Genomic DNA, 14,721 nt, shown 5'->3' on the forward strand with positions numbered 1-14,721 from the left:
CCCCTGCGGGTGCGGGTGCGGGTGCGGGTGCGGGTGGGTGCTGCCATGTCCCCTGGGATGCCCCTTCTGCTCCTCGTCTCCCATCCCGGCCTCGCTGGGGGCAGAGCATCCCTGCGCTCCCCGGAGCATCCCCGGCCGAGCCCCTCGCCTGGCTCCTGCCCCCCGAGCTCCTGCCCGCCGTGCCCATACAGCAGCGGCAGGACCCGAGGGGCTCAGCTCCCCAGCGAATCCGGGGGTTCGGGGTGCGAGGCACCTTCTCCCCCCTCCAAAAGTGCCGAAACGCCGCGTGCTTTCCGTTGCAGAGTAGCTGGTTTTCTCCAAACGGCGCTCGGCCTCTGGGGGTTGCCGGGACGGGCGGGTTTTCACATCGGTTCTGGAAACATCTGCCAAAAAAACGGTCACTGAAAGCTGCTGGGAAGCTCTTTGGAGAGACGGCGACCTGGATTTAGGGGGGTTCGTGCCGGGAGCGGTGGTTGGCAGAGCCGGCTGTGCCCGGTCTTCCTGGGCCGTTGCCCTCTCCCCATGTCCCCCACCCCGAGGTTTCCCGTTTTCCCCGCAAATCCCCCTTTTCTCCCCCTTTGGGGAGCCGCCGATGCTGCGGGGGCCGCTCACGCACTCGGCCGGTGGCTGCCCGCGCCCGGGGGAGCACCCTGGGCACCCCCGGCACCCCCAGCACCCTGGGCACCCTGAGTACCCCTCAGCACCCCGAGCACCCCAAGTATCCTGGGCACCCTGAGCACCCTGAGCATCCCAGGCACCCCAAATATCCTGGGCACCCTGAGGACCCCCAGCACCCTGGGCACCCCAGGCACCCTGAGCACCCCAAGTATCCTGGGCACCCCAAGCACCCCCAGCACCCTGAGCACCCTGGGCACCCTGAGCACCCCAAGTATCCTGGGCACCCTGAGCACCCCAGGCACCCCTGGCACCCCCAGCACCCCAGGCACCCTGGGCACCCTGAGCACCCCAAGCACCCCAGGCACCCCTAGCACCCCAGGCATCCTGGGCACCCCAAGCACCCTGGGTACCCCCAACACCCCAGGCACCCTGGGCACCCCGAGCACCCCAAGCACCCCAGGCACCCCCAGCACCCCAAGCACCCTGAGCACCCTGAGCGCCCTGAGCACCCCAAGCACCCCAAGCACCCCAGGCATCCTGGGCACCCCCAGCACCCCGAGCACCCCAGGCACCCTGAACACCCTGGGTACCCCAAGCACCCTGAGCCCCCCCCAAGCACTCGTTCTGCCGGTGGGTGGGTGGCCGCGGCCCCACGCTGTCTGCGGGGCTGGGTTGCGTGGGGGCTATTTTTTTTTTTTGGGGGGGGGTGGGGTTCCCCTTTTTTTTCCCCAGTTCAACCCGACACCAAAACGGCCGCGAGGCTCATCTGGGTGCCCCGCTGGGAGCTGCCTGCCCTGCCCGCGCTGCCGGGGCACCCGGGCGCGATTAACGTGCGAGCGCGGCGCGGGCGGCGGCGTGGGCGGCGGCGTGGGCGGCTTCCCCCTCCTCCTGCCGAGCCTTCACGTGTCTGACAGCTTTGGGCTGCTTCCCCCCCCCCCGCCTCCCCCTGCGCCCGTGGCACCGGGCCCCCCGCCTCCCGCTCCCCCGGCCCCCCGGCATCCCCGGGCGTCCCCAGGTATCCGGGTGTCTCGCTCGCCCCCGGCCCCTCTGCGGCCCCACGGAGCGGGGTGGGGGGCTCTCCCTCATCCCGTGGGTCCCCGCGGATCCTGCCCGCCACCCCCCAGCCCTGAGCGTCCCCACGGGCTGCGGGGTCTCGCCCTCCCCGGCCCCGCTCATCCCCACGGATGGGATTTTCCCCCCAAGCCCCACACATCCCCATGGATGGGATTTTGCCCCCCAAGCCCCACACATCCCCACGGACGGGATTTTGCCCCCCAAGCCCCACACATCCCCACGGACAGGATTTTCCCCCCAAGCCCCACACATCCCCATGGACGGGATTTTGCCCCCCAAGCCCCACACATCCCCACGGACGGGATTTTGCCCCCCAAGCCCCACGCATCCCCACGGATGGGATTTTCCCCCCAAGCCCCACACATCCCCACGGACGGGATTTTGCCCCCCAAGCCCCACACATCCCCACGGACAGGATTTTCCCCCCAAGCCCCACACATCCCCATGGACGGGATTTTGCCCCCCAAGCCCCACACATCCCCACGGACGGGATTTTCCCTCCAAGCCCCACACATCCCCATGGCTGGGATTTTCCCCCCAAGCCCCACACATCCCCATGGCTGGGATTTTCCCCCCAAGCCCCACACATCCCCATGGCTGGGATTTTCCCTCCAAGCCCCACACATCCCCATGGACGGGATTTTGCCCCCCAAACCCCACACATCCCCACGGACAGGATTTTGCCCCCCAAACCCCGCACATCCCCACGCATGGAGCTTTCTCAGCCCCCCCCCACCCCCCCAGACACATCTATTACCCCCATCCCCACAGACACCCCCCCCCCCATACCTCACCCCACGCATCCCCCCGCCCTCCGGCTCTGGGGGGCAGGTGGGAAGGGGGGGCAGCGGCCGCGCGGGGCCGAGCCCCATTCCTTATGCATCCCTGCCCTGATGCAGCCTGACAGGCCGGTTGCCTTTGGTACCTCGCACGGCGGCGGCCGGAGCCGCCTGCTATTTTGGTTGATGCTAATTTGCTCCGTGTTGGGCCGCGGTTCAGGCTCCGGTCAGCCTTGCCTGATACTATATTCCCGTTATTCCCGTTTGTTCCGCTAAAGGTTTTCCTGTCGGCTCCCCTTAGCCTTGACGTGCTCCCCGAACCGTGAATGCAACGCGGTCGGGGATCTGCCGCGTGAGCCCGTCAGCTCGGCTCTGCTCAGCGCCCGGCCGGCGCTGCGGGCACCCCGGGGTGGGGGGCACCCCGGGGTGGGGGGCACCCCGCTTCCTTCGCCCCCGGATCGCCCCGTCTTGGGGAGGGGAGAGGCCGTGGGGTGAGGGAGGAGCGGGGTTAGGAGCCCCAGCGCGAAGGGGGAGGTATGGAGGCTATAGGTGCCGGTGTGATATACCCCCCGCAGCCACCCGGGAACCTGCTGCCCTGCCCCAGCATCGCTCCAGTGCACCCCAGCTGGGCCCAGCGCCTCCCCGTGGCGTGGCAGGGGAGCCCAGCACGTCCCCGTGGGGTTCTAGGGGGGCCCAGCACGTCCCCGTGGGGTTCTAGGGGAGCCCAGCACATCCCCGTGGGGTTCTAGGGGAGCTGAGCATGTCCCCATGGGGTGGCAGGGGAGCCCAGCACGTCCCCATGGGGTGGCAGGGGAGCCCAGCACATCCCCATGGGGTGGCAGGGGATCCCAACATGTCCCCATGGGGTTCTAGGGGAGCTGAGCATGTCCCCATGGGGTGACAGGGAAGCCCAACATGTCCCCGTGGGGTTCTAGGGGAGCCCAGCACATCCCCGTGGGGTTCTAGGGGAGCCCAACATGTCCCCGTGGGGTGGCAGAGGGGCCCAGCACATCCCTGTGGGGTGGTGCAAGAGGCCACTGCCCCACCCTGGTCCCATGCAGTGCCACCAAGGTCCCCAGCCCGTGGAGGCTCCTCCTGGCGGGATCCCACGGGGGCAGAGGAGGTGGCCAGAAGCCTGGCGGGGCTGGTGAGATGCCCCAGGGACCCCCGCCCTGGCTGTGCGCTGTGGGGTGCTGGGCCTCGGGGGACCCCCAGCAGGAGAGCTCAGCCGCCCGTTGGGGGGTGCAAGGGGCCCCCCACCACGGCCCCAGCTCCCCATTGCCCCACGGTCCCCAGGCGGTGACAAAATCTGTGCCTTCGGGTGCTCCCCCGGTCTTGGGGTGCCCACCTGGATTTGGGGTGCTCCCCTGACCCTGGGGTGCTCCTCATCCCTCACGGCCCTCTCTCTCTGCTCCGTCTCCCGCCCCTGTCCCTGCCGCTCCCGGGGTGTCTCTGCCCTCAGCGGGGCTTGGGGGTCCCGTCTCCCCTCAGACGGGGTTTGGGGGTCCCACCTCCCCTCGGGGGGGTGCACAGCCACCGCTCGCCTGCCCGGGCTCTTCCCGAGACCCCCACGGGGGTGTGTGTGTGTGTGGGGGTGTTGGGGCTCATCCCGCACACACCCCACGGCTCAGCCCCCAGCACCCAGCACCCACCAGCACCTCGTGCAGTGGGGGGGGGGACCCCAAGTGCCCTGGAGGGAGCGCGGCCCCGCAGCCCGCGGCGCTGCACGCCCGGGGCACACCCGCACTGCACCCCGTCGCCCGCACACAGCACCCCACCGCACCCCCGTGCCACATCAGCGCCCGCGTGGTGCAGCCCCACTGCACCCACAAAGCCCCCACCGCACCCACAACCCCCCCACCGCTTCCATGTGGTGCCTCGCTGCATCAACACAGCACCCCACTGCGCGCCAGCACCCGTCTGACCCACCAGCACCCATCCAGCACCCATCTGACCCACCAGCACCCATCCAGCACCCGTCTGACCCACCAGCACCCATCTGACCCACCAGCACCCCTCCAGCACCCACCCAGCACCCGTCTGACCCACCAGCACCCATCTGACCCACCAGCACCCATCCAGCACCCATCTGACCCACCAGCACCCATCCAGCACCCGTCTGACCCACTAGCACCCATCTGACCCACCAGCACCCATCCAGCACCCACCCAGCACCCATCTGACCCACCAGCACCCATCTGACCCACCCAGCACCCACCCAGCACCCATCTGACCCACCAGCACCCATCCAGCACCCGTCTGACCCACTAGCACCCATCTGACCCACCAGCACCCATCCAGCACCCACCCAGCACCCATCTGACCCACCAGCACCCATCTGACCCACCAGCACCTATCCAGCACCCACCCAGCACCCATCTGACCCACCCAGCACCCACCCAGCACCCATCTGACCCACCAGCACCCATCCAGCACCCATCCATCACCCATCTGACCCACCAACACCCATCTGACCTACCAGCACCCATCTGACCCATCCAGCACCCATCCATCACCCATCTGACCCACCAACACCCACCCAGCACCCATCTGACCCACCAGCACCCACCTGACCCATCCAGCACCCATCCAGCACCCATCTGACCCACCAGCACCCACCCAGCACCCACCCAGCACCCGCCCAGCACCCGTCTGACCCACCAGCACCCCCACGACACCAGCACCCCCTGGCAGAACGGCCCCCACCTGCTACCCCAGCACCCCCCCAGCTCACCAGCACCCAAGTGGCAGCACCCACCGCACCCCCCCCGCCCTCTCCGCACCCCGCCGCACCCCGGTCAGCCGCGCAGGCAGGGTGGGCGGGGGAGTTCCCGCCCTCCCCACGGCCACGGGTGCTGTGGGAGCACCGGGCACCCACCGATGACCCCGAATCCCCGCGGGCACCCCCGGCCCCTGGGTGCTGGGGCGGCGGTGGCCCGGGGGGGCCGGGGGGCTCGGGCCGCGTCAGCCGGGGATTAGCGGGGCCGGGGTCCGCCTGAGCCCCTGACCCCGCTTGGCACCCGGTGCGGGCGCCCGCCCGGGGCTTAGCGGCCCCCGACGCCACCCGAAGCCCCCACCGGGTCCCCCGCGCCCGCAGGGACGTGGGGACACAGAGGGAGGGGTGGCAGAGCCGGCGTCACCGCTGGGCTCCGGGCTCCTGGACTGACCCCAGATCCCCCCCAAATCCCCCCCGAGCCAGATTCCGGGGGTCCCCTGCGCCACGGAGGGGGGGGGGATCCTCGGGTGGCTGGTACGGGGGGGCACCCTCCTGCCTGCCCCGCCCCGGCTCTGCGCCCATCGGGGTGAGAAGGGGCTTTTTTAGGGGACACCCCCCTGCCCCCCAGGGCGGCCCCCCGAGACCTCGGCCCCTCCGCCGGCTCCGGGCTCAGCCCCGGCTCCCGGGGAGCACCGGGAAGCGCCGGGAGGTGCCCGGCACGGCCCCACGGCGGCACCGCGGCGTGGGCATGGCCCCACGGACACCCAGGGGTGCAGGGGGCCTGGTCCCCCTGATGGCACGGTGGGACTCGGGAGTGCCACTGCCACGGCGGGCAGCCCGGTGACGCCAGCCCGGTGACGGCGACGCCAGCCCGGCGCTAAATCCCTCCCGTGAGCCGGAAAAACCCTCCTGCCGCGTTCATTAACTCAATTTTCAGAGCCCGGCCCCGTCTAGGTCAGGCGTGTGGCTCTGCCGCCGGCTAACGCGGCCACGCTGGGCGCCAACCGCCCTCCCACCGGACAGGGGACACGGGGGGACACGGGGGGACACGGGGGGACCCCAGCACCCCGCAGCCGGCACCCGCTCTTGGGGCTGCAGCGCGGGCCGGGGCCGCGCACGTAGGCAGCCACGTAGGCGTGCCTTCCTGCGGACGGGGAAACTGAGGCACGGGGCGGTAAACGGTGCCGCAAAGGCACCCTGAGGGGGGGTGGCCTGGGGGTGTCCCTGTCCTGGGGGATCCCGGCCCCCCCAGTCCCGCCCTGCAATAACATCAATTAGAGACGCACAGGTCGGCTTTAACGAGCGGCGCCCGGCAGCTCAGCCCCGCTCTGCCCCGCTCACGCTCTGCCTCTCGCAAAGTGGCTCCACGTTGTCCCCGTCCCCGTCCCCCGCTGACCGGAGGAGGCAGAAGCGTGGGGTCCGTGGGTGCTGGACGCAGGCGACGTTCCCCAGTGGGAAGGTCTGTGGGGACCGGCCCCGCGCTTGGCCCCCACCCGCAGAGCTGCCACCGCTCCCCAAAACACGCACGGCAGCCCCCCGCCACGGAAGCCACCCTGGCCACCGGTGGGACCACCCGGGTGTCCCCAACACCGCAACCCCGCAGCGGCTGCCCAAGCTTGGACGCCGACACTGCCTCCCCGTGCCCCCCACCATCTCCCTGTGCCCCCCACCACCTCCCCGTGCCCCCCACCACCTCCCCGTGCCCCCCACCACCTCCCCGTGCCCTTCCAGATTTCACCCCCGTGTCCCCTCTGCAGACGTCCGGGTGGAAGGTGGCCAAGGGACAAATGCCACCGCACTGGCCAGCGGTCACGCTGTCGTGTCCCCCCCCCCCCGGGCGCTGGGGACGAACCACCCCTGCACCCCCAACGCCTCACCCCCCTGGCCCGGGGCCAGTTTCGGGTGCCCTTCCACCGGGGGTGGGCCCAGGGGACCCCCGGGTGGGCGCAGCCACGGTCCGGCCGGTCACGACACCCCACGCTGAGCCTGTCCCCGGGGCAGGGACGCGGAGATGGAAATCCGGGGGATGGAGGGAGGGCTGGATGGGAGGACGGATGGAGGGACGGCTGGACGGACGGGTGGACGCTACGGGAAGGGGCAGCGGGACAGACACAGAACCTACCGCACCGACGCGACCTCTGGGAACGGAGAGGGGTTACGGAGGCAGAGGAAGGCGGCCGGGCGGACGGAAGGGTGGACGGAAGGACGGACGGACGGGGCCCGCTCTGTCTGCATCTCCGCGGTTCTGCTCTGCCACAGCTCTCCCGGCCGGTGCCTCGTCCCGCCGCTCCCGGTGCCGGTGGGACGGAGGCGGCCCTGCGCCGTGCCGGCTCAGAGCGGGACGCGCCGCAGCAGGGATGCACCGGGGCCGGGCTCGAGGCGTCGGCTGCTCGGGGTGGGTGCTCCCAGGTCACCCCGACCCCGACCCGAGCCCCCTTTCGCGTCTCACCGGCGTCTTCCTCCGGGCTGGGTGTCCCCTCGATGGACCCGGTGCCGGCTCCGGCTCCCGGCTCAGCACCGCACCCAGCCCGCCCACCACCGCGGCCCACTTCCCGACCCACTGGCAGCGGGATGGATCCGGACCCCCGAAATATATCTCAGCCCCTCCACGATCGGTGCTTCCACGTCGGCGCCGAGGGCGGCAGAGCAGAATAAAACCGCTCCCGGCCAGCACGGCGGGGCCTTCCTCCCACCGCTCCCTCCTCTGCCTCCCGAGCCGGGGTCCCGCACGGCAGCGGGCGACACCGGCACCCGTGGGATGCTCGAGCCGATGAAGCGGGGCTGGGGCGAGCTAACGAAGCCGGGCTGAGCCCGAGCTAACGAAGCGGGGCTCAGCCCACGTCCCCGCGCGCTGACGTCCCCCGGTGCCCTCGCTCGCCCTTCCCACGCCCATCAGGGACCCACGGTGGCTTCGGGGCCGGAGCCACCCATGGGTGCCTGGGGTCCAGCGGGGTCGGCGTGTCCCCTGGAGCACTCCTGGCTCCCGCAGCCCATTTCTGGGGGGTCCGCGGAGGGGTGCGGCGGAGGCACCGGGGGGATTTGCCGACTGTTTGCCCGCAAACCCCAAATCGCCGTATCTTACCCCGAGCCGGCGCGGGGCCCACGCGCCTCCCACGCGCCCGGGCTTCGGTCAAGCCGGTGCCACGTCTTGCCCTGGTCAGATCCGGGATGCGGAAAGCCACCGCCGGCGGGGTGGGGACAGGCTTGGGGACGGGGTCGGGGGGTCCCGGGGACCGCTGCCCTCCAGTCCCCGTCCCTGAGCGGGGTGGTGGGATGCAGTCGGGGTGCTCCCGGCATCACCCACCGGCTCCCTGGCACCCAGGGTGGCATCCAGCCCAGGTGGGGACATCGCTGTCCCATCCCACGGGCCTCGTGGGACACACGCCACAGCCCCACGGACTCACCCGCGGCTCCCGACCCCTCGGCAGCCGCCGCCGGCTCTGCTCAAACTTTGCCACAAGTTGAGACAAAGGCGGCGGGTCCCGTCCCCTGTCCCCTGTCCCCGCTGTCCCCAGACAGCCTGGTGCCACCAGGACTTAATGAGGGCACGAGGGCGGTGGGCTCGGGGGCTGCACACACACACACACACACACACACACACACACGCACTGTGGCTTAACCCTTCCCCTGCCGCTCCTCTCCACCCCCTCTTTGGGGCAGCTGGGGACTTTTTGGGGGGCTCCCCTGTGCCCTTGGTGCTCCCTGCACCCGGCGTTGACCTTGGGGGGTCCCGGCCGCAGCCCCCCGGGGTTCCCCACCCCGCAAAACGCTCGGGAAGGATGCGGGTACCCCCGAGCATCTCCGTCCCCCGAGCCACGCAGAGCGGGGCGGCCGCAGTCCCCGTCCCACCCGGACCCCGCGCGGCACCCCGGGGTCACGGGGCACCCCGGGACCGGGGACGTCGCTGGGCCACGCGTGGGGTGGCCTGGGCTGGGCCCAGCCCCCTGCCCGCGCTGGGTCACCTCTCCGCTCCACCCAGGCTCTGTCCCGCGGTCCCCAGCTTGTGACACCCCCTTTCTCGCCTCCTCCCGCCTGCCCCATCTTCCCCCACCTCCCCTTGCCATCCTGCTATGCCCGCCCACCCATCTGCCCAGCCTTCCACCTCCCCACCCCCATCACCCTCTCCACCCCCATCACCCTCTCCACCCCCATCCCCCTCTCCACCCCCATCACCCTCTCCACCCCTCTGCCTTCTCTCCTAGCCATCCATCCTCTTCATCCATCTGCACCTCTGTCTTCTCCATCTGCCCCTCCATCTCCTCCATCTGCCCCTCCATCTCCTCCATCCGCCCATCTCTCCACCATCCAGCTCTCCATCCTCTCCACCACCCTCTCCCTCCATCTGCCTTTCCATCTTCTCCATCCACCCGTGTCCATCCACCTGCCGGTCTTCTGCCTCCATCCACTCAGCCATCCACCCCGCTATCCTTCCTACCTGTCCACCCCTCCATCTTCTCCATCCCCCCACCCATCGCCCATCCCTCTCTCCCTCCATCTTCTCCATCCATCTCCCCACCGCTGCCCCCATCCTCTCCCTCCGTCCCCCCCCATCTCAGCCCCCGGCGCGGGGGCCGCGGCGGGGCGCAGCGACTGTCACCCGCTGTCACCCGCAGAAGGGGCCGCGGTGCCCGAGGAGGGGCTCAGCTGCGCCCGTGCCCCCGTCTGTGCCACTCGCCGGGCCGCGGCCGAGGGGAGCCGACAGCCGCTCCGCCGCCCGCCGGCGGTGCGCGAAGGAGGGGAAGGGGCGTCCGCTCACGGGGAGGGGGACCCGCGGCCCTGTCCCCCCACGGGGGGATGTGGCTTTGGGGACAGAGGAGGACCCCGGTGCCGTGGTGGCTCCCGGCCCGCAGACGCGTCCTCCAGCTCCCACCCCACCGCCGGGACCGGGGGGCGATGGCTGGGGGGGCTGGAGTGGGGACCCCCCCACGCTGGGGCTGGTCCCCGTGGGTCCCCCCCTTTTGCTGGGACCCAAGATCCAGGGAGCGTGCGTGCGTGGGGCTGTGTCCTGGGTGTGTATGTCCGTGGGGCAGTGTCACGGGTGGGTGCATATGCAGGGCTGTGTCTGAGGCTGGGTGCATGCGTGGGGCTGTGTCCTGAGTGTGTATGTCCGTGGGGCAGTGTCACGGGTGGGTGCATAGGCAGGGCTGTGTCTGAGGTTGGGTGCATGCGGGGGGGGCTGTGTCCTGAGCGCGTGGGGCTGCGTCCCGGGTGGGTGCATGGTGGGCTATGTCGTGGGGGTGGGCTGTGTCACGGGAAGGTGCCCGGGTCTGTATCCCGGGTGGGTACGCCGGGCCGCGTCCCGCGTGGCCCTGTACCGTGTATGACCCCCGTGACCCCCCGTCGCCATCCCACGGGGCTCCCCGGGGTACGGGGAGGGGGGAAGACGGCATCGGAGGGGCGGCACAAGGACCCGGGGCGGGCGGGAAGGCGGGGCAAGGACCGGGAGAGGCGGGGCGAGGCGGAGCGGGGCGGAGCCGGGAGCGGGGCGCGGGGCGGGGCCATGAGCGGGGCGTGGCCTGGGGCGGGGCCGAGGGCGGGGCGTGTCCCGGCCGCGATGGCGTCGCTCTTCGGCGGCGTGGAGGGGTGAGGGGTCGCGCCGCGGGTGGGGAGGGGGGGTCCCCACGGGGCTCTGCACCCCCCCGCGCCCTGACCTCCCCCGGTACCCCCTGCCCGGGGGGGGCTGCAGCCGGACACCCCCTTCCCCGACCTCTCCTGCCCCCCCCGGGTACCCCCACACTGGGGAGGGGGGGGAAGAGGGGTCGGGGGGGGCAGCAGCCGGTCGGGGGGGGGCTTAGCCCCCCCCCCGACCGGCTGCTGCCCCCCCCGACCCCTCCTGCCCGCTTCAGGGTGGGGCCAGGGGCTGAGGTCAGTGGCACAGGATGGGGAGTTCAGCACCCCCCCCCCTCCAGGGCCCCCCATCCTGGTGACCCCCCCCCCCCCCCAAACCCCATCCTGATGTCGCCCCCCCCCCCCCCGGACCCTCATCCTGGTCCCACATCCCACCCCCCCAGGGCTGGTTTTGGGGGTGCAGGGGGTCCCCAGGAAGATGCAGAGGCGGGGTGGTGGGTTCCCTCCCAATTGGGGGGGCACTGGGGATGGCGGGGGGGGGGGCGTGGGGTAGTGCTGCCAGTGTGTCCCCCCCCCCCTTCTCTCCGCAGCGGGGGCACCCACTCCAGGGTGGTGCTGGTCTCCGGAGATGGCCGGATCGTGGCCGAGACGGAGGGACCCTGCACCAACCACTGGGTGAGCGGGGGGACACCCCCCTACCCAGCCCGGGGTGGGGGGGACACACACAGACACACGGGGGGGGCTGGGGGGGGGCTGGCCCCGGTTGTCCCCAATCTCCCAGGACGCTTGGGTGGGACGAAGCCCCCGGAGAAGGTGCCGGGGCGTTGCCGGCAGCTCGTGGCCAGCAGCGAAGCTTTTGGCCGTGCGGGACCCCCCGGGGACGGAACCCGGGGCAGGGGGGGGGGGGCTTTAACGTGCCACTCCCCCACACCCCCCCACCCCATCCCCCCTCCCCGCCTCGGCTCGCAGCTCATCGGCTCCGAGAAGTGCCTGGAGAGGATCGAGCGGATGGTCAGCGAGGCCAAGAGCAAAGCCGGGGCCGACCCCCTCGTCCCCCTCCGCTCGCTGGTGAGTCCCCGTCCCCCCCTCGCCGCGCTCCCCTGGGACCAGCATCCTCCCCCGGGACGCTCCGGCTCCGTGTCGGGGTGACGGGGACCCTCCGGTGCGGGCCAGGGGCTGTCCCTGAGCGGGGGCGACCAGAAGGACGCCATCGGCAAGCTGACGGAGGAGCTGTGCCGGCGCTTCCCCCGCCTGAGCCAGAGCTACTACATCACCACCGATGCCGTCGGGGCCATGGCCACCGCCACCGACCGCGGTAGGGGACAGCTCGGCCCGGGGTGAAGGCGAGGGGGACGTCCCGCCGCGACGGCCGGGGTGGGGGGGGGGGGGGGGTGACCGCGGTGCCGTCCCGCAGGTGGCATCGTCCTCATCTCGGGTACCGGCTCCAACTGCAAACTCATCAACCCCGACGGGTCGGAGACGGGCTGCGGCGGCTGGGGACACATGATGGGTGACGAAGGCTCCGGTGAGGCTGGCGGGTGGGGGGGGGGGTGGGGGGCAGCGGGGGGGGTCTCATCCGGCTCCGTGCTCCCTCCGCAGCGTACTGGATCGCGCATCAGGCCGTGAAGATGGTGTTCGACTGCATGGACAACCTGGAGGTGCCGCCCCACGACGTCGGCTACGTCAAGCAGGCCATGTTCGACTACTTCCAGGTGCTGCTGGGGGGTCCCGGGGGGGCTCTGGGCTCTGTGTTGGGGTCCTGGGGGGGCTCTGGGCTGTGTGTTGGGGTCCTGGGGGGGCTCTGGGCTCTGTGCTGGGGTCAGGGGGGGCTCTGGGCTCTGTGTTGGGGTCCTGGGGGGGCTCTGGGCTGTGTGTTGGGGTCGGGGGGGGCTTTGGGCTGTGTGTTGGGGTCTGGGGGGGGCTCTGGGCTGTGTGTTGGGGTCCCGGGGGGGCTCTGGGCTGCACTCCGCGATGGTGGGGTCCCAGGGGCTCCGGGCTGGACAGTGGGGTCCCAGGGCGGGGGGGGGTCCCCTGTGCGGGCAGCCGGGGCGCGGGGCTCACCGGTGGGTTCCCCCCTCCCGGGGCTGCAGATCTCCGACAGGATGGGCCTCCTGACGCATCTCTACCGCACCTTCGAGAAGTCCAAGTTTGCGGGATTCTGCCAGAAGCTGGCGGAGGGTAGGGAAGTTCCCGGGGGGGTGCAGGGGGAAGGGGCCGAACGGGGGGGGGGGTACGTACCTTGGGGGCCGTACCTCGGTCCCCAGCTGGGGACTGTCACCCCTTTGCCGTCCCTCCCCGTGACGGCTCCCCGGACCCCATCTCTGCCCCCCCGAGCACCCTCCGCCATCGGTGGGGGGGACGGCACGTGCCGCTCCCCCCACGCAGCCCAGCCCGGCTCGTGGGGGCCGGGTGCGAGCCGCAGGGGTGCGGGGGGGGTCCTGGGGTCCCCGTCCCACGTCCCCCCCCCACCCCGTACCCAGGCGCCCAGGCTGGGGACCCGCTCTGCTGCCACATCTTCACCAAGGCCGGCGAGGTCCTGGCTCGCCACGTCGTCGCCGTGCTGCCCAAAATCGACAGGGTGAGAGGTGCTGGGGATGGGGAAGGGGGCGCGTGGGGTGGGGGGGGCCCAGTGCCGGCTCTCACCCGCTGCCCCCCCCCCCCCCCCCGCAGAGCCTGTTCCTGGGGGAGCTGGGGCTGCCCATCGTCTGCGTGGGCTCCGTCTGGAACAGCTGGGAGAGGATGCGGGCGGGTGAGCGGAGGGACGGGGGCTGCTGGGGGGGGGGGGTCCTGCGGTCCCCCGTAACCCTGACCCCGCGTGTGCCCCCCCCCCAGGGTTCATCTGCGTGCTGGCGCAGGCGCGGGAGGAGGTCCCCGGCCACGTCTTCTCCCGGTTCAGCCTCCTGAAGCTGAAACGCTCCTCGGCGCTGGGGGGGGCCCGCTTGGGTGCCAGGAACGTCGGCCACGCTCTGCCCTTGGACTACGCCGGCAACGTGGACGTCTTCTACACCCACGTCTTCTAGCCGTGCCCCCCCGGCTCCTGCCCCACGGCCCCCCCGGGACAGAGGGACCCTCCGCAGGCGGCGGCGGGGGTTTGGAACAAATGGGTTTTGTAATTTGGCAATAAAAAGGTTGCACCGCCCGAAAGGAAGCGGGCTGGGGGCCGGGGCGATGGGGCAGCGTGGGGCCCGGAGCGTGGCTCGGCGGCCCCGGGGAGAGGAACCGGCCCCGGGGAGAGGAACCGGCCCCGGCGCAGCCTTGCTGGGTGGGGAGAGCTGCGAGCCGTGGCGGGGCTGCTGGAAAATGGAGAAAAACAGAACTCGAAGGTTCCCGTTTCGGTGCCCGAGGAGGACGGGCTGCAGCGGCCGCGGGGCTGGGGTGCTGCCAGGGAAGGGGTCCGGCGCTCAGGGGGCAGCTGGACCCAAGCAGAACAGGAGGGAGGAGGAAGAAGAGGAGGAAGGAGGAAGCCTTTGGGCTTGAAAACCCAGGGCGCACGAAGTCGGCGGGGTGCGGGGACCGCGGTGAGGCGCGGCCCCGAGCGATGGGGAGAAGGGGAGAAGGGGGAAGGACTCGACGGAGCTGGGCACTGACGGCGAGCAGCCGCCCCGGCGAAGGGGAAGGCTGGGGCTGGTCCTGCCCCAGCGGCTTTCTCGGGGCCGGTCTTCGGTAAAAAGGAAAAAGAAAAGCCCTTTTCGCTTCTCGAGTACGAAATGGGCAGCAAGGGGCTGTGCCTGACCCCAAAAGCACAAACCCAAAAGCTGCGTCTTCCTTCCAGGAAGGCCGGGCTGGGAAGCGCGGGCACCGGGACGGGCACGGAGCTCACGTACCGAGCGGGGCCGATGCCGCCGGCTGCGCCAGCACCGTGTGCCAGTGAGGCTCCTCCGCACCCAGCAGCAGGATGAAGCCGTGGGGCCGGGCGCTGCGGTTTGCAACACCCCGTGTCCAGCCGGGGAAAGAAGCAGCAGCGGC

General features: G+C 71.5%; 1 protein-coding gene across 1 annotated transcript; it reads left to right on the forward strand.

Moving 5' to 3' along the window:
* Window positions 1-10,719: 10,719 nt before the first annotated feature.
* Window positions 10,720-13,904, forward strand: NAGK (N-acetylglucosamine kinase). The gene is made up of 10 exons (XM_075499417.1): window positions 10,720-10,770; window positions 11,346-11,430; window positions 11,725-11,823; window positions 11,929-12,070; window positions 12,170-12,280; window positions 12,355-12,467; window positions 12,846-12,933; window positions 13,236-13,333; window positions 13,426-13,504; window positions 13,588-13,904. Exons 1-10 carry the CDS (start codon window positions 10,742-10,744, stop codon window positions 13,773-13,775), a joined length of 1,032 nt encoding a protein of 343 aa, XP_075355532.1. The 5' UTR covers window positions 10,720-10,741; the 3' UTR covers window positions 13,776-13,904.
* The last annotated feature ends 817 nt before the right edge of the window (window positions 13,905-14,721 follow it).

Source organism: Mycteria americana, chromosome 4 (assembly GCF_035582795.1).
Source record: "Mycteria americana isolate JAX WOST 10 ecotype Jacksonville Zoo and Gardens chromosome 4, USCA_MyAme_1.0, whole genome shotgun sequence".
Lineage (NCBI taxonomy): Eukaryota > Metazoa > Chordata > Aves > Ciconiiformes > Ciconiidae > Mycteria > Mycteria americana.